Source organism: Pseudorasbora parva, chromosome 17, assembly GCF_024679245.1.
Source record: "Pseudorasbora parva isolate DD20220531a chromosome 17, ASM2467924v1, whole genome shotgun sequence".
NCBI classification, from domain to species: domain Eukaryota; kingdom Metazoa; phylum Chordata; class Actinopteri; order Cypriniformes; family Gobionidae; genus Pseudorasbora; species Pseudorasbora parva.
In genome coordinates, this window is record NC_090188.1 from 43,011,539 (window position 1) to 43,034,090 (window position 22,552).

The 22,552-nt window shown below is 37.2% G+C and overlaps 3 protein-coding genes across 5 annotated transcripts in view; 2 read left to right on the forward strand and 1 right to left on the reverse strand.

The window, feature by feature from the left end:
* The first annotated feature begins 338 nt into the window (after positions 1-338).
* Positions 339-5,424, forward strand: LOC137045620 (glutathione S-transferase A1-like). Its single transcript, XM_067422389.1, has 6 exons — positions 339-568; positions 740-791; positions 2,022-2,154; positions 2,646-2,787; positions 2,866-2,991; positions 5,136-5,424. Exons 1-6 carry the CDS (start codon positions 482-484, stop codon positions 5,265-5,267), a joined length of 672 nt encoding a protein of 223 aa, XP_067278490.1. The 5' UTR covers positions 339-481; the 3' UTR covers positions 5,268-5,424.
* tmem14a (transmembrane protein 14A) lies at positions 5,341-8,421 on the reverse strand. 2 transcript variants are annotated; one of them, XM_067422392.1, is made up of 5 exons: positions 8,282-8,421; positions 8,108-8,186; positions 7,916-8,017; positions 7,749-7,836; positions 5,341-5,485 (listed from the first exon to the last, which is right to left on the reverse strand). In XM_067422392.1, exons 2-5 carry the CDS (start codon positions 8,181-8,183, stop codon positions 5,452-5,454), a joined length of 300 nt encoding a protein of 99 aa, XP_067278493.1. In that variant the 5' UTR covers positions 8,184-8,186; positions 8,282-8,421; the 3' UTR covers positions 5,341-5,451. The 2 variants fall into 2 exon arrangements, with proteins under 2 accessions (XP_067278493.1, XP_067278492.1); XM_067422391.1 differs by having other exon boundaries at positions 8,108-8,189; positions 8,282-8,419.
* A 5,944-nt stretch (positions 8,422-14,365) lies between these two features.
* si:dkey-286j15.1 (uncharacterized protein LOC796378 homolog) overlaps positions 14,366-22,552 on the forward strand; it is a 35,028-nt gene continuing 26,841 nt past the window's right edge. Inside the window, exons 1-3 of one of the 2 annotated variants that reach the window (XM_067421896.1) lie at positions 14,366-14,655; positions 15,339-15,409; positions 16,275-16,390. In XM_067421896.1, coding sequence (XP_067277997.1) covers positions 15,343-15,409; positions 16,275-16,390 — 183 coding nt within the window. In that variant the 5' untranslated portion in view covers positions 14,366-14,655; positions 15,339-15,342. The remainder of the gene's footprint in view (positions 14,656-15,338; positions 15,410-16,274; positions 16,391-22,552) is intronic. The other variant, XM_067421898.1, reaches the window with a different exon arrangement.

Genomic DNA, 22,552 nt, shown 5'->3' on the forward strand with positions numbered 1-22,552 from the left:
AGTCGTGTTTAACGTAACAATTAGTCATAGTTCATGAGGCATTATAAAACGGCGTGCGATAGTATGTCATAAACTAGCATGACACAGCATTTTTGTGCACAGCTAGGTTAACGTTTAACCATCACTGCTCGAGCTTTGCTTTGTTTTCATTCAGCAGACGCTTGTCTGCAAAGCTTGAGCTGTAGAAAACCGATCTAGCTAACTGGATGTGTAATAATCAAGCAGCAACCTACCCCAATTATATATATTTTTGTTTACAGTCTATGGCAATTATTTACTTAATGCACAGAGGGATACCAGCGTCTGTATTCACGTATATTCGGGTATAAGTTTGTGCCCAATTGTCCCGAAGTTGCACCGCCCAAGAATTGCGTAACACACTGGCTAGTCAGCATAAAACACCATGTACAGTGCACACACACATTCACACACACTCACACACAACAACGAAGAGGTTTGAAGTGTCGCTTACTTTGTGAAAATGTCTGGGAAAGTTGTGCTGCATTACTTCAATGGAAGAGGGAAAATGGAGTCGGTCCGATGGCTTCTGGCCGCAGCTGGAGTCGAGGTTTGTTGCAGAAAGTTAAACTCTGGAAAAGAAAATGCAGTTGCAAAAAGTGGAAAAATGACACTTTGCATGTAGGCTATGTAATGAAAATAGCTTGTATGTAAGTATATGCCAAACATGCTGTAGAAGTTGAATGTGATTGTAATGTGATCTCTTGTGTTGTGTTCACAGTTTGAGGAGGTAGTTATGACCAAAAAAGAGCATTATGATAAACTGCTGAAGGGTATGTTCAATAAATTCCTCCTATCATCATCTGTTTTTTATTATCATTTTACTTAAAGGCATGATATGTAATTTTTAGTTTCTTATTCAAAACAAGTGTCTTGACTGACTCCTTGAGTGGGCGGGGCTTTTATTCTGCTGCGAGAGCTTCCTCTTCTTCTCTCTCTCTCTCTCTCTCTCTCTCTCTCTCTCTCTCTCTCTCTCTCTCTCTCTCTCTCTCTCTCTCTCTCTCTGCGTGTGTGTGGTGTAGCTGTTTTATCATATCACACACATTTGAGTGTGTTAAAGTGATGCTACTCTGTGCGTTAAATCAGCTTTACTTATTAAAACCTGAGGGTAATGCGGTTTTATAAATGTCTCATAGGCGACGCAAGCACACGGACCGTGTCCTGGTTAAAATAGCTTATTTCTCAGGATTTAAACATTGTTGAAAACATTTAGGATAATGTAAGTCGGGACTCGGGACCGTAACCACCATAGACATTGAGGGGGACAAGTCTTGAGGGGGGCCCCCCCAATATTTTAAATAATTGAACTGCTCTGCTGCACTTCTTTATGCAGCGATCTGTGTGTTAGGATGACAAAAAGTTTGAAAAGTTTAATTTTTAGTCTGGCCTGCCTCAGGTCTAACGGCACTCGTCAATGTCAAAATGATTGCGATGGCCAATCAAATCAAAGTAAGCAGGGTGTACGTTGTCTTTTGGCTCGTGCAGTCTTTACACAGACAAGGGCATCAATCTATCACTTAATTTCATTACGGATATATTCTTTCCGGTGAAATCACACAAAATAATGCACACAAACGTGTCCATGTTCTTAATATACAATCATTGAACATCATTGATTTTAATGAGGGCGGACTAGAACCTGTAACCTCCGACATGGATTACAAAAATTCTACCACCAGACCACTAAGGAATTAAAATGTTATCGGCGGATCTATGTGTTTATTCACTAACAGGAAGAATCCCACGACTAAAGATATATTTGACGCAAATTAATGAAAATATTATTTGCAAATAGTCCCAAAATGATTATTTCCCAACTAGAGTTAAATCTAGAATTTCGTTCTCTATTCGATTTCTTAATGCTTTATGAAAATAACAAAATGTCCCCCCTCCCGTTGTTCTAGTGGATATTTGATTCCAAAAATCTTAAATATTGTGCCTTTAATGTGAATCTTTAATCTTTAATTCAATCTTTATGAATGTGACTCCTGTGTTTATTGCAGACGGAGCGCTGATGTTCCAGCAGGTTCCTTTGGTGGAAATAGACGGGATGCAGCTTGTGCAGTCGAGAGCCATCATGAATTACATCTCGGAAAAATACAAACTCTGCGGAAAAGACCTTAAAGAACGCGCTTTGTGAGTATCAACTTTTAAACGGAGAGTTCAGTCAAAAATGAAATTTCTTTAAGTTCATGAATCGATTCGCTGATTCATAACCGTTTGAATCTTTATTTGAGGATTGAACACAAACGCGGAAGAGAAGCCAATGCTGAATAAAGTCGTAGTTTTTGTTATTTTTGGACCCAAATGTATTTTGGATGCTTCAAGAGACTCTAATTAACCCACTGATGTCTCATATGGACTACTGTGATGATGTTTTTATTCCCTTTCTGGACATGGACAGTATAGTGTGCATACACTTGCATACGCTCTCGGACTAAATATAAAATATCTTAAACTGTGTGTGAAGATGAACGGAGGTCTTACGGGTGTGGAACGACATTAGGGAGAGGAGTTAATGACAGACATTTCATTTTTGGGTGAACGAACCCTTTAATGCAAACTGTTTTGTACTCAACTTTTTTTTCCCCCACAGCTAAGCAATGATCTGTGTTTTTATTCTGAAGGATTGACATGTACACAGAGGGTCTGATCGATCTAATGGAGCTTTTCATGAGGTCTCCTTTCATGCCGCCCGAAGAAAAGCAGAAGCAGCTCAGTGATATAGAGCAAAAGGCAAAAGAGCGCTACCTTCCTGTGTTTGAGAAGGTACGGACTGTTCATTCCTCATTTTGAAGCTTGATCATCTACTCTGGATAAATGAAATCATGCCGTTTCTGTTTTTAGGGTCTTGCAAACTCTAATTTCCTGGTGGGAAACCAGTTGAGCCGCGCTGACGTCCATCTACTGGAAACGTCTCTGATGCTGCAGGAGTTATTCCCTACAATACTGGCAACCTTTCCCAAGATCCAGGTGCATTTCCACACTTTCCCACACTGACATCAGCCACAAAATTGGGCTAGGCTTACTTAACAATACACACTTTATATTAGGTGTCTTTAACTATTATGTACTTGCATCAAAACAAGTGATAGTTAAGTAGAGTACCTGTTGTGTTGATGTATTGAAAACCGTTGTGCTGCTGCTATTGAGGTGGAAACGGGTACGGTTAGGACCGGTTTGGCAGGTTTAAGAGGTTAACAGTGTCATAGATGTAATTACAGAAATTAATTACAGCTGTAGTTACATGCAGGTCATTTTGAAACAGGCACATACATAAAAAGTCTTAATTTTACCTTCCACAATTTAAGGCCTTAAAAATGTCTTACAAATTGGATCAGGAAGTCTTAAATTGAATACCATGGTGTTAAGTTAGGACCCTATGATTTATACACTGCATAAAACGTGAAAAGAATTGCAGAATCCATTCATAAAAAGGGAATTTACTGTATAATAGTGATTTGTGGATGAATAAATCAACTGTTTGCCAGTCACTTAAAGGGCCAGTTCACCCATTAATGAGAATCCTGTCATCATTTACTCACCCTAATGTTGTTCAAACCCGTCAGACTTTCCTTCCTCATATAAAGCCATCAATTCGTTCAGAACATCTGGAATAATCCCCACCAAAAAATAAAAATAAAGAGTGATGGGCCGATATCAAAACTAAGCTTCGAACCGATGGATCAGTGAATCGATTCATGATTCAAGAAAATGTTATTTAGTTTTTTTGCGCACATAAACTCTTCTCGTCTTTATAAATGATTGTAGAGCCGCTGTAGTGAGATGGGCTTTGTAGCGACGTCTTTAGTGCCTTTATGGGTCTTGAGAGAGGAAATGACATTGGTGTCAATGAAGGCCTTTCTGAGCCATCGGATTTCAACACTAATATCTTCATCTGTGTGTGAAGATGAGCGGAGGTCTGACGGCTGGCCAACCACAGGAGGAATTAATCACACTATGCACATTTTTGGGTGAACTAACTCAGGGGTTTTCACACTGGGGATCAGGGACGGTTCTTAGGGGTCCCCAGAAAATTTAAGGGAATAAAAAGACAGCAAAAAATGATTAAAGTTACAGAGCACTTAATCAATTTAAGATGTGTATGTTTGCTGTATATCTTTCTAGTGCGCTTTTCTCTCTAGTCCCCTTTAACTCGCTCCCTGGGTTCGTAAGGCAGTATTCGTAACACGGTACATAAGCCGCTTACATGCATTTATCGTGAAACTTGAGAATTGTTCTTCTTCCGGTTTATTCATCCAACATTAAGTATAGCCAATTTAAGTTTGGAAACAATATGTTGTATTTATAATGTCACACTTAGGATTTCTACTATAAACACTTAACAGTTTAAATGTTTTTTCATACGTAAAAATATGTGACCCTGGACCACAAAACCAGTCACTAATCACACGGGTGTATTTGAGCCAAAAGCCAACAATACATTGTATGGGTCAAAATTATACATTTTTCTTTTATGCCAAAAATCATTAGGATCATGTTCCATGAAGATATGTATAAATCCTTATTTAAAAAAACAAACAAATGACCCTTATGACTGGTTTTGTGGTCCAGGGTCACACATATGGATTTTAGGAAGGGGCTCCCCCATGAAAGGTTCATTATATTTGGCAGTCCTGGGCATCATGAAGTGTGTAAACCCCGTTCACTTGTGTTCAGCACCCCTGAGAAAGTATCACAGGTTATAGATATATCTCCTCTATATGAGTGATTATTGAAGGATCATGTGATACTGAGGACTGGAGTAATGATTAATTCAGCTTAGATTTAAAATATATTTTAAAGTATATTAATATAGAAAACCATTGTATCAATATTGTGATCAAATAAATTCAGGCTTGAGCATCAAAAACTTCAACAACAAAAAAATGAAATGACTACTGTTTCCAAACTTTTGACTGGTTATTAATTTATTGGAGTTTTTGTGCATGTCTGAATCTCTAAACATCGGCGTATGACCAAAACATCATGTTAGAGTAGTGTTAACTTTCATTAGACATTCAAATGTAGATTTAATACACATTAAAGACAGTAGTGATGGTCGATGTGCAGGGATACGTTTAGTGAGTTGCTCACGATGATCATTTGTTCCGCAGGCGTTTCAGGAGAAGATGAAGGCCTTGCCCAAAATCAGCAAATTCCTGCAGCCGGGCAGTGCCAGGAAACCTCCGCCAGACGAGGCGTATGTGAAGACCGTGAAGGAGGTGCTGAGCCATCTCTTCAAGTAGAAGAACCAGACACTTCTCCAAAACATTCACAAGCCTCCTCAGCAAAACGGACACGCTAAAACTCAACAGATTTATTCGGAATGTGCAAGATACAGCTATAGCGAACACTGCAGCTGTTCTGGGTGTGTGTGTGTGTGTGTGTGTGTGTGTGTGTGTGTGTGTGTGTGTGTGTGTCCATGAGCACTTAGAAGATCAGAATCCGGATAACCATCAGGAGGCTGAAACACACACACACACACACACACACACATCATCATCATCTGCACGCATTTCTGATTTAACACACATTTGCTCATGTGTTATATTGATTTGATCTACTGGAGCATATGAATAAAAGAACATATTCAATACTCTTCTCTGTGGCATTAAACATTAAATCAGTTTGGGTGAAACATCCGGTTTAAAAACATAAAAGCACATTTTAAATTGACACAAACAACACACAGACACACAAAAACAGACAAACACACACACAGACAGACACGCAATGAAACAAACACAGACAGACACACAAACACATATACACACTCACACAAACAAACACACACACACAAACAAACACATATGCACACACGGACAAACAAACATGCACAGACACACACACACACACACACACAAACAAACAGGCACAGACAGACAGACACAGACAAACAAACACATATGCACACACAGACAAACAAACATGCATAGACACACACACACACACACACACAAACAAACAAACATGCAAAGACACACACACACTCACACAAACTAACAAACATGCACAGACACACACACACTCACACAAACAAACAAACATGCACAGACACACACACACACACAGACAAACAAACACATATGCACACACAGACAAACAAACATGCACAGACACACACACACACACACTCACACAAACTAACAAACATGCACAGACACACACACTCACATAAACAAACAAACATGCACAGACACACACACTCACATAAACAAACAAACATGCACAGACACACACACACTCACACAAACAAACAAACATGCACAGACACACACACACTCACACAAACAAACATGCACAGACACACACACACTCACACAAACAAACATGCACAGACACACTCACACAAACAAACATGCACAGACACACACACACACTCAAACAAACATGCACAGACACACACACACACACACACTCACACAAACAAACATGCACAGACACACACACACACACACACAAACATGCATAGACACACACACACACACTCACACAAACAAACATGCACAGAGACACACACACACAAACAAATATGCATGCACAGACACACACAGACAGACACACAAATAAAAACACAGACACACACACACACAAAGTCTGAAAAAGCACATTTAAAATTGTTCCAGAGCAAATACAAGTACATAAATATGAAATATGACCCCGGCTGAGAACACACGGCCATATTCTGATAGAGGGTTTATGAAGGTGGATTTAAGAGCAATAAGGGAATAAGCTGAAGGGAACGGGTCAAAATGTCGAGGAAGCACACAATGACTTCTATTAGCACGATTGGAAATACAATTTCCAACAGATCTCCATAACTTAAAGTTATCCAAAAAAGCTTAAAAGTATGAATATCTCTATGAATATCTCTGCTCCCAAACACTAGAACATGGAAATAACTTTTCCTGGACCTGCTGAGCACACTATATGTGGTTTTGTCTGGGTCTCTCGTCATTTACTGAAGAAGATCAGAAATCTTCAGAAAGGGATTTTATGATTAAAACAAGAACAAATATCTGCTAATGTGTTCATAAAAAAATAAAAAATAAACTTAATTCAAATGGAAGTCATTTTCCTGCCTATTGACACAGATGCTCGTTTTAAGCATAAACTCACTTAATGTGGCTCAATTTCTCAGAAAACGAGACTTTCATGTCTTCATTTTACACGTCAAATAAATGTATCTTGATTTCAGGATGTTTGAAAATCCTTTTTTTATTTTGTTTTCCTCTGTTTTACTGTTAAAATGAAGTAAAAAGCATGTCTAATTAAATGAAATCATGGAAAATACGGATTAACAGCACTTTATTAAAAGTTTAATGATTTATTTTATTTTATGGCTGTATGATACACTTTATCTTTGTATTGTCTCTCAAATATTACTGTATTTCTACCAAACTCTGTTTTCTGTAATGTATTCACATTAGTGTGAGTAAATGAGGACAGGATTGGGAGTTTTAGGGGGAACTGTCCCTTTAAGTGTTCTGACCTACTTTTGATTTATTCATCCAAGCTAAACATTTCCATGACATTCTGATTTATACAGTAAATTACAATTTTATGAAAAGATTCTTTGATTTAATACATGAAATCATAAGGATATTATATTTAAGACTTTCTGCTTCAATTTAGACCTGCAGAAACCCTATTTCTGGACACAATAATTGATATATTTCTCACCTGTGAAGGCTTTAACATGACACACACACACACACACACTTTACCTCAGTCCTGCCATGATGCCTGCAGGCATTAACTTCCCAGACTTCCTGAATCTCATTCCCATCACAGCGGTCAGCACGCCAGCAGCCACTGTAAAGCACAGAGAGAGAGAAAGCTGACACACACACACACACACACACACACACACACACAGGATTTGAGTACATACTCAGAGAGGTCCAGTAATCCTTAGGGTCATTTGATATCCGGAAGGCTCCGTATGCAGACACACTCCCAAAGAAGAGTCCAGCAATCAGTGACACAACACTTCCTGTAGAAAACACACACACATAACTCCATCAGCTGCACACACACATTATATATAACAGATGCATGAAAACAACAGCAGAAGTGCTCGTACCTTTCCTCTTATATCCCATAAACCCTCCGAGAGCCAGAGCTGCAGCATAAGCAAAGCCCCACCAGTCCACTGCCATCTTCTGCTGGAGAACATGTGCACAGAGACTCAGTCACACACACTCTTACACACACACTATACACGACACATCACAAACACGGTCAGCAATGCCATTACCGAATCTCGCGGGTGAACTGCAGGTGTGTGCGGTTCAATAGCTGGACATTAGTCGTGTGTGTGTGTTGTTGATAAGCTGCTGCAGTCCAAAATCTATCTGTGCTGAAGTTCAAAACAGGGAACTGACGTCATGATGACGCGAGCACAGGGAAGTGTTTTTTTTTTTTTTTTTTTTTTTTTTCAAAAAATTATACATTTCAGAACATTTCACATATAATTCTTTGAACAGTTCCATAACATTATGAACAATAATAATAATAAAAAATATAACTAAAAATAATAATAATAAATAAACATTTTATTTATATAGCACTTTACATTTTAAAGAAAATATCAAAGTGCTATGGAGGGGAAAAAATTGTTAGAGCGATTAAGAATTAAGTTTAAATCAACACAAAAATGTAAACACAAAGCAATGTTAACATTAATCAATCCGCTTTATTTATATCGCGCTTTTACGATGACGATTGTTTCAAAGCAGCGTCAGTGTTAAACAGGACAAACACTTTCCAAACTCTCTATGATTTTAGTCCCGTTTTAAAAGCATTAGTCGTTTGTGGAGCCAGAGGCGTAATTATAACAAAAAGGGTATACATATGTGTTCAAATTAAAGATGAGGAGTTGACTTGTAGATGTCCATGGTTCTTTTGCGGTTTGAGAGTCCTTTTAAAGTCTCGAAATAAATCTTCATGTCAGGCTTATATTAGATATTAGGAATCCTTTCAGACCTTTTACATCTGTGCATGTAGAATATACCAAGTAATATTATTATATTTAATATAAAAGCATGACTCTTTTCTACATCTTTTTTTGTCATAAAAATAGCATCTCTTTTCTTTATGTTAATTTTAGTTCCACTTAACATATTAAATAAATATTCTACATCAACTCCAAAAAATTAACATAGGCCTACATACAAAAAAAGAAAATAAAAAAAGATGCAAAATATTTTCAGGGTTTATCTTACAAATTGCACAACAGAAAGATAGCACAGGGAAGAGAGCGGAGCGGGATATTATATTTTAAACAGTTTTCTTTTGTACTGTACTGTACTGTGTGTGTATGGAGGACGTAACCTGCAAAAACAATAAATACATTACATAAATGCGCAAAAAAATAAACAAATAAAATAATTAATAAACTAAATTCTCTCTCTCTCTCTCTCTCTCTCTCTCTCTCTCTATATATATATATATATATATATATATATATAATAAATGTAGCAGCAGTAAGGGGCGTGTCTACTAAAGATGGTGAGAAGAGAGTAAGCCAATCAGCAGTAAGGGGCGTGTCTACTAATGATGGTGAGAAGAGAGTGAGCCAATCAGCAGTAAGGGGCGTGTTTACTCATGATGGTGAGAAGAGAGTCAGCCAATCAGCAGTAAGGGGCGTGTCTACTAATGATGGTGAGAAGAGAGTGAGCCAATCAGCAGTAAGGGGCGTGTCTACTAATGATGGTGAGAAGAGAGTGAGCCAATCAGCAGTAAGGGGCGTGTCTACTAATGATACTAATAACAACAACGATCACCAGAAAGCACTTACCCCACCTTTAAAGCAACACTTTTGCGCTCTAGTGGTTATTAAACAGAACTGCATGTCTTGCGGGAGAACATTGCAGCCGGATCTACTTCTCTCTGTTCATGTCTATGGCTAATCACGTGCTCCTCCGCAGACCGCAGCAGTGCAACGCGAACCGGACTAATATAGTCCCAATATAAACTCTTATTATAAGTGTCCCGTAGTGATTCGGGATAAGACAAAAACACAGTTTGTAAAATGGTTTCATTATGTATTCAATTATTATATACATTTTGTGCACAAAAAAGATACTTAGACCTAGTGCAGATTTAAATAAATGAAACAAATGTTGGGGGAATAAATAAAAATGTTAAAGGAAATGCTAAACTGAAAGTTGACCTTTTTACTTTTAACCGTTTATTCGTTTTTTAAGGTTAGCGCCGTATTTATTTTCCCTTGGTGCAGCATGCTAATGAGGAGGTGTCAATCAAACACCAGAAGGCCGTCTCTGTGCCGCCATTGGCTGATGGCTGTCTGACACGCCCCCTTCATTAGCATGTTACACTCTAAAAAATTCTGGGTAAAAAACAACCCAATGTTGGGTCAAATATGGACTAACCGAGCAATTGGGTTGTCTTAAGCAAATATGTAACCCAACCGCAGGGTTAAAACAACCCGATCGCTGGGTTAGTCCATATTTGACCCAACATTGGGTTAAAACAACTCAGCATTTTTTAGAGTGTAGGTAATTATTTATCTCCTAGCGCATTAACTATTAATATATTTATTTATGGAGCAATATGTGGATTTATGTATTTATTTGCACATTTATTTATATATTTATTTATGGAGAATTTTGTGGATTTATTTGTTTGTTTATTTATTTATTTATTGTCTTTGCAAGTTTCATCCTCCATAGGCCTGTGAAAATGAAGAATTCTTGTTTTTTTGTTTTTGTTTTATGGGATACTGCAGTATTTATTAAATGAATTATCTGTGCACTTTTTTTTTAAATTATTATTATTATTCATGTTCCATATGTTATGTGACATACCTGGGTATGTTAAAGAGTACACTCTAAAAAATGTAGGGTAAAAAACAACCCAATATTGGGTCAAATATGGACTAACCCAGCAATTGGGTTGTTTTAACTCAGTGATTGGTTCAAGTTCAAGTTCAAGAGTTTTATTGGTCACATACACAGTTATACAGAATACAACCGGCAGTGAAATGTAAACAGGTCCGCTCCATGGACAGCAAATAACAATTAACAAAAAAAGCACAATAAATTATAAAATAGGAATAGGATAAAATAGGAATAGGATAAAATAGGAATAGGATAAGGTGCTATATATATATACATATGTAGAATTATGAATAAATCAAGTAAAAGAAAATAAGAGATGTGGAATAAAATAAGTGAGATAAAGTAAACTGGAGACTATAAAAATAAATACGTGGATAACAGAAGTGCAGGAGTGTAATGTGCAAACAGCATTATAATGAGTAGTTACATGAACACAAGAATAAAGTGCAGTGCAATATCAGTATGTGAGTTTGTTAATACTGAGTGAGGTGAAGTCACATGTTGTTAAGTGACAGCGTTCAGGAGTCTGATGGCCTGTGGGAAGAAACTCCTCCTGAGTCTCTCAGTTTTGGCCATCAGGCTACGGAAGCGCTTACCAGAAGGCAGCCGGGTGAAGTGGGGGTTGGCCGGGTGATTAATGTCCTTGATGATTTTTGTAGCTCTGCCTCTGCATCGTTTGATGGAGATGTCCTGCAGAGACGGGAGAGCGGACCCTGAGATGCGCTCGGACAAGCGCACCACTCTTTGCAGGGCTTTGAGGTCGTGACTGGTGCTGTTACCATACCACGCAGTGATGCACTGAGTCAGTAAACTTTCTATCGCCCCTGAATAGAAAGTTTTCAGGATGGCTGGTGAGACCCGGAATTTCCTCAGCTGGCGCAGGTGGTACAGTCTTTGCCTGGCCTTTTTCACCTGAGACTGGATATGTGCAGTCCAGGTCAGGTCCTCGGAGATGTTCACACCCAGGTATTTGAAGCTGCTCACTCTCTCTACTGGTGTCCCGCTGATCATGAGAGGGGAATATGACCGCTGCTGTCTCTTCCTGAAGTCCACAATCAGTTCTTTGGTCTTGTTCACATTCAGAAGGAGACAGTTGTCTTGGCACCATGATGTCAGTTGCTCCACCTCGTCCAAGTATGCGGTCTCATTGTTGTTGGAAATGAGGCCCAGGACAACAGTATCATCCGCAAACTTGATGACAGAGGTGGAGCTGTGTGTGGACAAACAGTCATGCGTGTAGAGAGAGTAGAGCAGGGGACTGAGGACACAGCCCTGTGGAGCTCCCACACTCACGGTGATGGAGGTGGAGGTGAACTGTCCTACTCTCACCACCTGAGGTCTGCCAGTGAGGAAATCTTCAATCCAGTGACAGAGAGAAGAGTTCAGTCCGAGATCCAGGAGTTTGTTAGTTAGCTTAATGGGAACTATGGTGTTAAAGGCTGAACTATAGTCAATAAATAGTATTCTTACATAGTTCCCATTCTTGCTGTCGATGTGTGTGAGGGAGGAGTGGAGGACGTGAGAGATGGCATCTTCAGTCGATCTATTGGGACGATAAGCGAACTGAAGAGGGTCCAAGGTGTCAGGGATGGAGGTGCAAATGTTGTTTTTGATGAGTCTCTCAAAGACCTTCATGACTAAAGACGTGAGAGCCACTGGGCGATAGTCATTTAGGCAAGAGGGTTTACTGTTCTTAGGGACAGGGATGATGGTGGATTTTTTGAATGAGGTTGGGACCACAGATGTAGCAAGGGACTCATTGGGTTGTATTAAGCAAATATTTAACCCAATCGCTGGGTTAAAATAACCCAATTGCTGGGTTAGTCCATATTTGACCCAATATTGGGTTAAAATAACCCAACATTTTTTAGAGTGTAAGTAAGAGTTACCATGGCAACTCACTCTCTGAACATAACCTGCTCCAGGCTTAGTTTGCTTAAGAGGTATTTAGATGTGTTTTATAAAATTAATATAGTTATTAATATAACCAAATTTGTTTCACTATAATATACAATATTATATATTAATTCTAAAGAATTATAATAAAAAGAAATAAAAAAATAAGTTTAAATGTTTAAATATATGTATTTTGTCTCACACATGGATCTGCATTCAATTCATTAGCATCAAACAAACAATATAATCCTTATTCTCAGTGAACAGAGATTACTTATTTTTTCCCTTGTGCAACAATATATAGAAAGTGCGGAGTCATTAATTGGGTTAGAAAAATAACGAAATTATAGTTTTTTTTTAAAGTAAAAAATAATATTTATGTAAACAAAGGAAATTATAAAGTGCTTAAAAGTACACAATTCTTCTTAAGGAAGCTTTTTCCCTCACGTGTGACCTATTTATAAAGCACTGTCGTAATAAGTTGGGTTAGTAAAATAACAAAATTATAGTTTAAGTATAAAAAATATTTATGTAAAGAGATAAAAAGTGTTTAAAAGTGCACAACTATTCTTAAGCGGAAGGAAGCTTAAACAAAATAGAAAGCTCTGAGTCATTATTGGTTTAGGAAAAATAACAAAAATATATATTTTTTAAAGTAGAAAAAATATTTATGTAGCCTAAAGAGATATATTAAAATAAAAAGTGCATAAAAGTACACAACTCTTAAGTGGAAGGAAACTTTTTTCCCCTCAACCAATATAGAAAGCACTGAGTCGGGTTAGTATAGGCTAAAATAACCTCACGTGCAACCTTTATAAAAATTAAGTGTGGAATAAACATTTGACATTTCTCAAACAGCCTCAATGGAGGTTATGATCAGGCTGCAGTAATTCTGACCCAGATTGCTTTGTCGCTGCTCTGGCTGTTGTTGTAAATGGTGATATTTTTGCAATGTTTCTTTAAAAAAAATCAGCTGTCTTCTGGAACACTATCGCTTTTATTCGCTAGTCATTTAAAACGGTTTATTTAAAGCAATCATTTTTCAAACAGATGGAATTAGAAATACAGGCCTGCTTCAAATAAAAGCCTGCTCCCTTCTACAGTTCAGGTCAATAAAGGCCCCAGTGTTTATTTGAGGAATTACAATTATTAATCTCCTCGTATTAATTATCTATATATTTATTTATGCAGAAATATGTGGATTTATGTATTTATTTATGTATTTAAATAGATATTCAATGTGTAATATAATATAATTTTGTGTATTTATTTGTTTGTTTGTTTGTTTATTTATTGTTTTTGCAGGTTTCATCCTCCATAATTGACTTCCATAGTAGAAAAATAAATACAGGGGAAGTCAATGGCTACCATAAACTGTCTGGTTACCAACATTCTTTAAAATATCTTCTTTTGTGTTCAGCGGAAGAAATAAACTTTCACTTAAACAAAATGAGGGTGAGTAAATGATGACAAAATGTGTCCCTTTAAGGACAGTTCTCATCCGGGTCTCTTCCTGCACACTGACTGAAATGACTTCGCTCTGACGGGAGGGGGCGGTGTGCGCTCTGAAGCCTACCACCGATAAACTCGCCGAAGAAGAAACCGCTGCGCTCCTTTATTTCTGTACGGGTTTCATAACGACAGCATTTACCAGTTCATTTACTCCATAGCGCTTTGATCAATAAACGTTGTTTTTATTTTTATTTTTTATTTTTTTTACCCCAACCACTGGGTTACACATATGGGTCACTGTTGGGTTATTTTTACATTGTTGGGTTATTTATAGTTATAACCCAGTTGTTGGGTTAAATTCTGTTCCCGAGGCGACGGTTCGATTTTAACGGTCAGTCAACAAACTTCATGAATTTAACACGTAAGTCGTGTATAACGCTTATAACATTAAGCAATGTGTACAGTTTATGCTAAAACTAACGTACATTTAATAGTCAGCTTTGTCCTATATTTGTAAATCAATACTAGCTATCTCAGTTAGCTCGCTAGCAGTAGAAAAACTAGCGAAACCGTTTAGATATGCATTTATTAACATTAATAACCAATAATAATGCATGTGTAGCAACTCATAATGTAACGGCCCTTAATGTAATACATATTATGTATGTAATAAAATGTTCATAATGTAATAATTTTCTCAAAATGTAATAATATCTAGCTCATAATATTGTAATTTTTACATTATGAGAAATGTATTACTTTATCAAGTTAACTCACCAAAAACATGTCATATTTTCATTATTGTAATAGCTTTTAAAACATTACAAATATTAGTATTTCCTTAACTACCTGTGAAATGCACCAGATTTAAATATATTATATTAGATGTGTATTGCTTAACATTAATAATCAATAATAATGCATGTTTACATGTATACCAAATCATTATGTAGCATTCTGCCAGTTTTATGCTGTTTCTTCAGTTGGTGCCACTGCAGTTTTGATATATTCTGCATGTAAATGTGAAATAATGTGTTACAGGAGTAATGGAATAGCCTCTAATGATAGCGATTTTTTGTCTAAATGTGTGTATTTGTTTTTTAGAGAAATGGATTCATTTGTGAAGGAAAAACTAGAAGAGTGGAACCTGTGTCATCTAATCGAAACATTTCAAGGTGAGATATTAAAGGATTATTGATGGAAAATAGATATTAGGTGAGATATTAAAGGGTTATTGATGGATAATAGATATTAGGTGAGATATTAAAGGATTATTGATGGAAAATAGATATTAGGTGAGATATTAAAGGGTTATTGATGGATAATAGATATTAGGTGAGATATTAAAGGATTATTGATGGAAAATAGATATTAGGTGAGATATTAAAGGATTATTGATGGAAAATAGATATTAGGTGAGATATTAAAGGGTTATTGATGGATAATAGATATTAGGTGAGATATTAAAGGATTATTGATGGAAAATAGATATTAGGTGAGATATTAAAGGGTTATTGATGGATAATAGATATTAGGTGAGATATTAAAGGATTATTGATGGAAAATAGATATTAGGTGAGATATTAAAGGGTTATTGATGGATAATAGATATTAGGTGAGATATTAAAGGATTATTGATGGATAATAGATATTAGGTGAGATATTAAAGGATTATTGATGGATAATAGATATTAGGTGAGATATTAAAGGGTTATTGATGGATAATAGATATTAGGTGAGATATTAAAGGATTATTGATGGATAATAGATATTAGGTGAGATATTATAGGGGCTATTGATGGATAAGGAAACGTACAGGATATTCTTATATTACCATGAACTTTTATACATGAAAAGCTCAAGGGAAAGTTGATTTATCAATCACCCCTTTAAGAAGTCGAGTCATTTAATGTGTATTTAAAAATGTATATATTTTTAATATGACTATGCACACCAAAATTGACACTACATTACTGAGCCTTAAATTAGTGATAAAAGTTAAGACTTGTGTAATGTTTCTTTCTCTTGTTGGAAACCCAGAGGAAGGAGTGGATAGAGAGAGTTTTATGCTGCTGGATGACGCCAGCATTGCGACTCTAATTCCAAGAATTGGTTTCAGGGTTAAATTCAAGAAATACCATTCAGAACTTTTGGAGGTAAGTTTACACTCACTAAACAATAAAAGCTATAACTTTTTTCCAAGTTTGATGGCAATAACGCTTCAGATAATGTAAAAGTAGCTGTAACAGAACATTCAGTTGCTTATGGTCATATAGGAGACACATTTTGTCAAACAGCCATCATTCACAACAGATAATTTGCTCATAAAATCCACATATTCCAGCACAGTCCCCTTCAGAAACCATGAAAACATGAACAACACTTAGGGATGATTTAGCAGAGGACGATATAACATACGGAGGGCCATGCTTTCATTAAAAACCTAAAGCTCAAACAATTACACGGTGAAGAAACAGATACTTTGATCACTAATATTGTAAGTAGAGGTGTGCGATATATATCTTCTGGGATAATATCGTAATTGTTGTTTTAATGATCTGACATTGAGTATATCCTCACTAGAGATTAGGGCTATAACGATTCATCTACTACATCGATGAGCGATTTATATTCCTATAATCTACATCGATCTGTGCTCGGCAAGTGGCCCTTCCGGACGACATATATCGATCTAATATTGTTTTAAAAGGTAATCGATCGATTGTATCGATAATAGGAAATAATGCATTTGATTTAAGCACGTCAGACTTTATTTGGATGTTTTTTCTTAGCCCTTTTAATGATAAAGGCGTTAAACATTACTCAGTCTGCCTATATGTGACGTCAGCCACGCAAAGAAAACAAAACGTAGCAATGAGTGAGAACTTATCGAGCCAGCGTTGCGGTCCAGTGCGTGGAAACACTTTGGCTTTAGTAAAGACGGAGATGTTTTTAATAAGCCGCTCGCTGTTTGTAGTAGTAACAGGTTCAGCCACTGCTCATTCAACCTGAAGAGATGTTAGTTGCACTTAATTTTTGATATTAATATTGTATTTAGGCCTGCACGATATTGGAAAAAAATTACATTGCGATATTTTTTCCCCCAACGATATATATTGCGATATTGAGAGCCATCAATCCAGGCTAAAGTCAATAATTACCATTCCGTGATATTAATAATTTCACTAATAAGCAAGCTTCATTACAAGTGACAAAAAGAAATGTTGAAAAGTATGTGCAAACATGAAACTAAACCTCCAGTAGGTGGCAGCAGATGACCGTCTTAAAGAGCGAGTCACTGAGTCGTTCATTCAAACGATTCATTCAAACGCTGAATCGTTCACACTTGTTGCTGTGAGTGAGACGTTTTACGGGTCTGTTATGAACGATTTTCACTGCTGAAATAGAACAAAAACACTTAATATTGGATCTAAAATGTAAGTGACTAAGTGAATGTTAGTTGTTTATGGAACTGTCATATAAAATCAGTGTCATTTTCAGTCGTGATGGTATTCAGGAAAACGCTCGTGTTGTGATTTCTCCTCGAGAGGCTGCACGAGCCTGAACAGCGCGACCTTATTATAATCAGTTCATTATATATTATCCACAATCGATCGCCACTTACACTAAATAAATGCACAAACATTCTTGCATTTTGGTGATTCGCTAGTTATTTTTTGTTTTAATCAGGCTCTTGTCCGTCAGTCTAGTAAAATTCTCTTTCACTTGTCCCTTCAAAACACCCACATGTCCCGGACAAGCGTTCATGTCGAGCCCTGCTTTGTATTCGTCACAAAGAGCTTTGTGGTGCCGTTTTAAGTGATCAGACAAATTGGTGGTGTTTTCTTGTTTTGTGGCCACAAGACACTCCATGCAAAGTACCTATTTTTGTTCAACATCCTCCTTAATGTAGCCAAAATAGTCCAAAAAAGATGATTTCTGGTACGAACCTTTTTATTTCCTCTTCGGTGCGCATTTTAGCAGTGAATGTTTGGCCGTGAGCGGTGAGCAGCGAACCAATCACTGTGCAGGCATGAGGAACGGGCATGTCACTCCAGCAACACACTCGTGTTTACTGTGTGCTTCCTTAATACACCATGGGCTACTACCATAGACCATATAAAAACACTACTACCCTTCACATCGCATGTTCCGGCGATGTGACTATCGCACACACGCACATCGCGATGTCGATGTTAAAACAGAATATCGTTCAGCCCTAATTGTATTTGTATTATTTTTACGATGAAAAACAACAGCAAAAGTAGCAGGTAAACCTATGGGTAAAGCTCCACTGTGTGATATTTTCCCCCATCTAGCGTGTAAAGGTTTATGACCATCCAGTGAATATTAGTTTCTGTTCCTCTCAATTCTGATTGCGGTTTAACTTCTACGGTGGCCGATTTAGTCCAAGATTAACATGGCTTCTAGTTCGACCTCGTCCATGAGTGTTCCTTCAAGTAATGAGGTTACTTTAGAAAACTTATAATTTGCAGTTATTTAAGTTGTCAGTTAACATGAAGGTTACAACATCTATGTAAAATTAATAATAGTTTTATGTTTTCGCTATTTTTTACTTAAGCTAACATCAGCTATCAGGTTCCCAGACGAATGCAAGGGAATCTTAGTAAAGTAACTTTTATCAGTGCTATCGTTATTCTGAATATCCTCCATCAGCACCAGACTTTCAAAAAGGCTTTCAGGTGTTCATATAGCAGTCTAAAGCAATCCCCCTCTTCACATTCGACACGGTGCCATCGAGTGTTAAAATGCGAAAGGCGAAGCTTGAATTTACGGGTATGTCCCTCTTTGGCTACTGTACTTTCAAGATGGAGGAGCAACATGGCGACCGGCATTCAAACCCCTCACCCGGATGTGTTTTCAATGGCATATTATAAACTTACAAGAATACTTTATTACTTAAAAGAAGTAAATATACATTAATGAGCACATATATTTTTTTATCTAAAAAGTCTTTAGCTAAGAATAAACTAAAAAAGGTATACAGTGTAGCTTTAATTAAACCTAAAGATATGTTAGTTTCACTTTATTTGTGATATTAATATTGTAATATTTTGAAGTAGCAGTAGTATGTTGGTTGCACTTACTGTACTTTTATTTAAAATGTATTGAGAGGAGAAAAGGTTAACTTCCTGTTAATTCAACCTAAACTGTTGGTTGCACTTTATTCAAATAAAATGTGAACACATTTGCCATTAATTGTTTACTTTGTTTTTATCCATAATTAATTGATACCTGATTACCTTACAAGAAACAACAGGAATCTAGGAAACTTCCCCTGCACTGACCAGTGTCCAGGTATCTCTTTCAGTCACACTGGTTGAATTTTTGGCTAAATGTTACTGAATCGCTTCAGATCGTATCTTTCTAAATGAACCAATATCATCCTTGAAACGTATCGACAACCTCAAATCGTGATACGAATCGAATCGTTGTTAAAACAAATCGTTACACCCCTACTAGAGATGGATCGATATTGGTTTTTTAATATGATTTTTTCATTTAAAGTCTAATGTTTTCAAATGGAGAACATATATTTATGGGAAGTTGATAGATTTATTTAAACATTCATTTTAAACTACAGTTTTAAAAGGTTTATGTGTTGTTTAATAGACTAAATCTAGCAATCACTCGCTTGCAGACCAAGACAATGGCTCTTTTGCATCGACTTTCTCACCCTGATCACGTTGAGAGAGCAAATGAACCATTGATACTCATATATTTAGACTATAAACAGATTTAATATTTTTCTAAAACAGTTTTAGTCAGAGAATTTGCAGCTTCCAGGCATTTCATATGTCCAGCGTTAGGATGCATTTACAGGCAGTGTGAGACAGATGGCAGTCCAGGACACCTTTCAATAGGCAATATACAGTCTTTAAGGATTAGTTCACTTTTAAATAAAATTTTGCTGATAATTTCCTCACCCTCATGTCATCCAAGATGTCCTTGTCTTTCTTAGCTCAGTTCAGGATTTTTCTCCATATAATGGACTTCAATGGGCCCAAAACGGTTCAAGGTCCAAATGAGAGTTTCAGTGCCGCGTCAATGGGCTTTAAACGACACCAGGCGATGAATAAGGGTCTTATCTAGCCAAACCATCACTCATTTAAACACAAAATAAATAAAAAAGATGCAAATCCAAGGCGCTCTTCTTCAAATTGTTAAAAAGCCTTTATTTAACAGGCTATTTCATAATAGAAACTTTAAAAGATATGGGGGGTGAAAAACAACCCACGCGTAGTGGCCCAAAAACAGCCTTCTTCTTCTTCTCCCCCATATCTTTTAAATGTTCTATTATGAAATAGCCAGTTAATTAAAGGCTTTTTAACAATTTGAAGAAGAGTGCCTTGGATTTGCATCTTAGTTCTACATTAATTTCAATCCCCGATCCCAAAGAGCACCTTCAAAAATTTTACTGAACTCCCTGAGCACCCTGGACTTTTTTGCCTTTTCAAAATAAAAATAAAAAGTTTTATACGCACAAATGCTGGCCTTGCTCTGTTCTGTGATGTGCATTCGTGACGTCACGTAATACGCAATTACGTTGAAAAGATCACGCTTGACGTAGGCGGAAGTACCATTGTCCTATACGTTTTGTAGTATGCCTAAAAAAAATCTGTCCTCGATTCATTTCCATACATAATATATCGCAAAATATATTGTATCTTTTGCATCCATGATATGCATCCCTGATGGGTTTGGACACAGGGCAGCTCATTTGTCCTGGATGCAAAATTTTAGGATCCATAAAAAAAGATTATAGCTACAGTAAAATGTTCATATAGCAACAATCTTTAACATAAGCCTTGAACATGGAGCCAGAGGCGGTTTGACATGACGAGAACCCATTGAAACCAAAATAAGATATTCGTTCTGGTTTCAGAGTTCAATAACATCAAAAACATCAAATCTCTGCTTTTTTTCCTCCTCAGAGAGGCAGCTGTAACCTAAACTTTATATTTTTGTAGTCTTTATTTAACTTTTTTTTTTAAATGGTCTTAGAGCTGCTGTCTGCCTCTAAAATTAGTTTGAGCTTTTTGGATTCAACCCACTTCATTTTTTATCAGTTGTTTGAGATAAAATACATGTTATATATACCACATGACAACAAGCCCTGAGAACGGCTGCTTCTACTGTTGTCTTATATGGTAATGATATTTCCCCCATTCATGACTCCTGAGACCATCATACACTCTTCCTAGAGTTGTTACCTTATTTGCATTTAAAACCAAAACAATTCGATTTGAGGCTATTTTTTAAAAGACTAAGCTATTTCACTTGTAATTTTAAAAATGCCACAAAGACTATGGCATACAGGCACCAAATTATGCTGTGATTTCAGCTGTTGACAGGCAGGTTGTTCAAGAAGGAAACAGATACACTATAATGCCAAAAGTATTGGTACACCCCTTATTGAGTTCAGGTGTTCAGTCACTTCATGGCCACAGGTGTATAACTCCAGCTCTCGGTCTGCAGACGCTTCTACACACATTAGTGAAAGAATGGGTCGCTCTCAGGAGCTCAGTGAACTCAAGCGTGGGGCCGTGATAGGCTGACACCTGTGCAATAAGTCCATTCCTGACATTTCCTCACTACTAAATATTCCACGCTCAACTGTTAGTGGGATTATAACAAAGTGGAAGCCATTGAGAACAACAGCAACTCAGCCATGAAGTGTTAGACCACCTAAAATCACAGTGCGGGGTCAGCGCATGCTGAGGGTCACAGTGCGTAGAGGTCACCAACTTTCTGCAGACTCAACAGCTCCAGACCTCCAGACTTCTGTGGCCTTCAGATGAGCTCAAGAACAGCGTAGAGAGCTTCATGGAATGGGTTTCCATGGCCGAGCAGCTCAAGCCTTACATCACCAAGAGCAATGCAAAGCGTGGGATGCAGTGGAGTAAAGCAGCCGCCACTGGACTCTAGAGCAGTGAGACTTTTTTGTGAAGAATTAACAACAAGCGGGACACAATCATGAAGTGCAATGAAATTTATTGGATATTTCAAACTTTTTTAACAAATCAAAAACTGAAAAATTGGGCGTGCAAAATGAATCAGCCCCCTTAAGTTAACTCTTTGTAGCGCCACCTTTTCTGCGATTACAGCTGTGAGTCTCTTGGCGTATGTCTCTATCAGTTTTGCACATCAAGAGACTGAAATGTTTGCCCATTCCTCCTGCAGAACAGCTGGAGCTCAGTGGGGTTGGATGGAGAGCGTTTGTGAACAGCAGTTTTCAGTTCTTTCCACAGATTCTCGATTGGATTCAGGTCTGGACTTTGACTTGGCCATTCAAA

Coding starts and splice junctions, on each gene's coding strand:
- LOC137045620 (XM_067422389.1), top strand. CDS start 482: ATGTCTGGGAAAGTTGTGCTGCATTACTTCAATGGAAGAGGGAAAATG. Junction 2,788..2,865: donor ACCTTCCTGTGTTTGAGAAG/GTACGGACTGTT, acceptor TTCTGTTTTTAG/GGTCTTGCAAACTCTAATTT. Junction 2,992..5,135: donor CAACCTTTCCCAAGATCCAG/GTGCATTTCCAC, acceptor TTTGTTCCGCAG/GCGTTTCAGGAGAAGATGAA.
- tmem14a (XM_067422392.1), bottom strand. CDS start 8,183: ATGGCAGTGGACTGGTGGGGCTTTGCTTATGCTGCAGCTCTGGCTCTC. Junction 8,018..8,107: donor TATGGGATATAAGAGGAAAG/GTACGAGCACTT, acceptor TGTTTTCTACAG/GAAGTGTTGTGTCACTGATT. Junction 5,486..7,748: donor GGCATCATGGCAGGACTGAG/GTAAAGTGTGTG, acceptor TGTGTGTTTCAG/CCTCCTGATGGTTATCCGGA.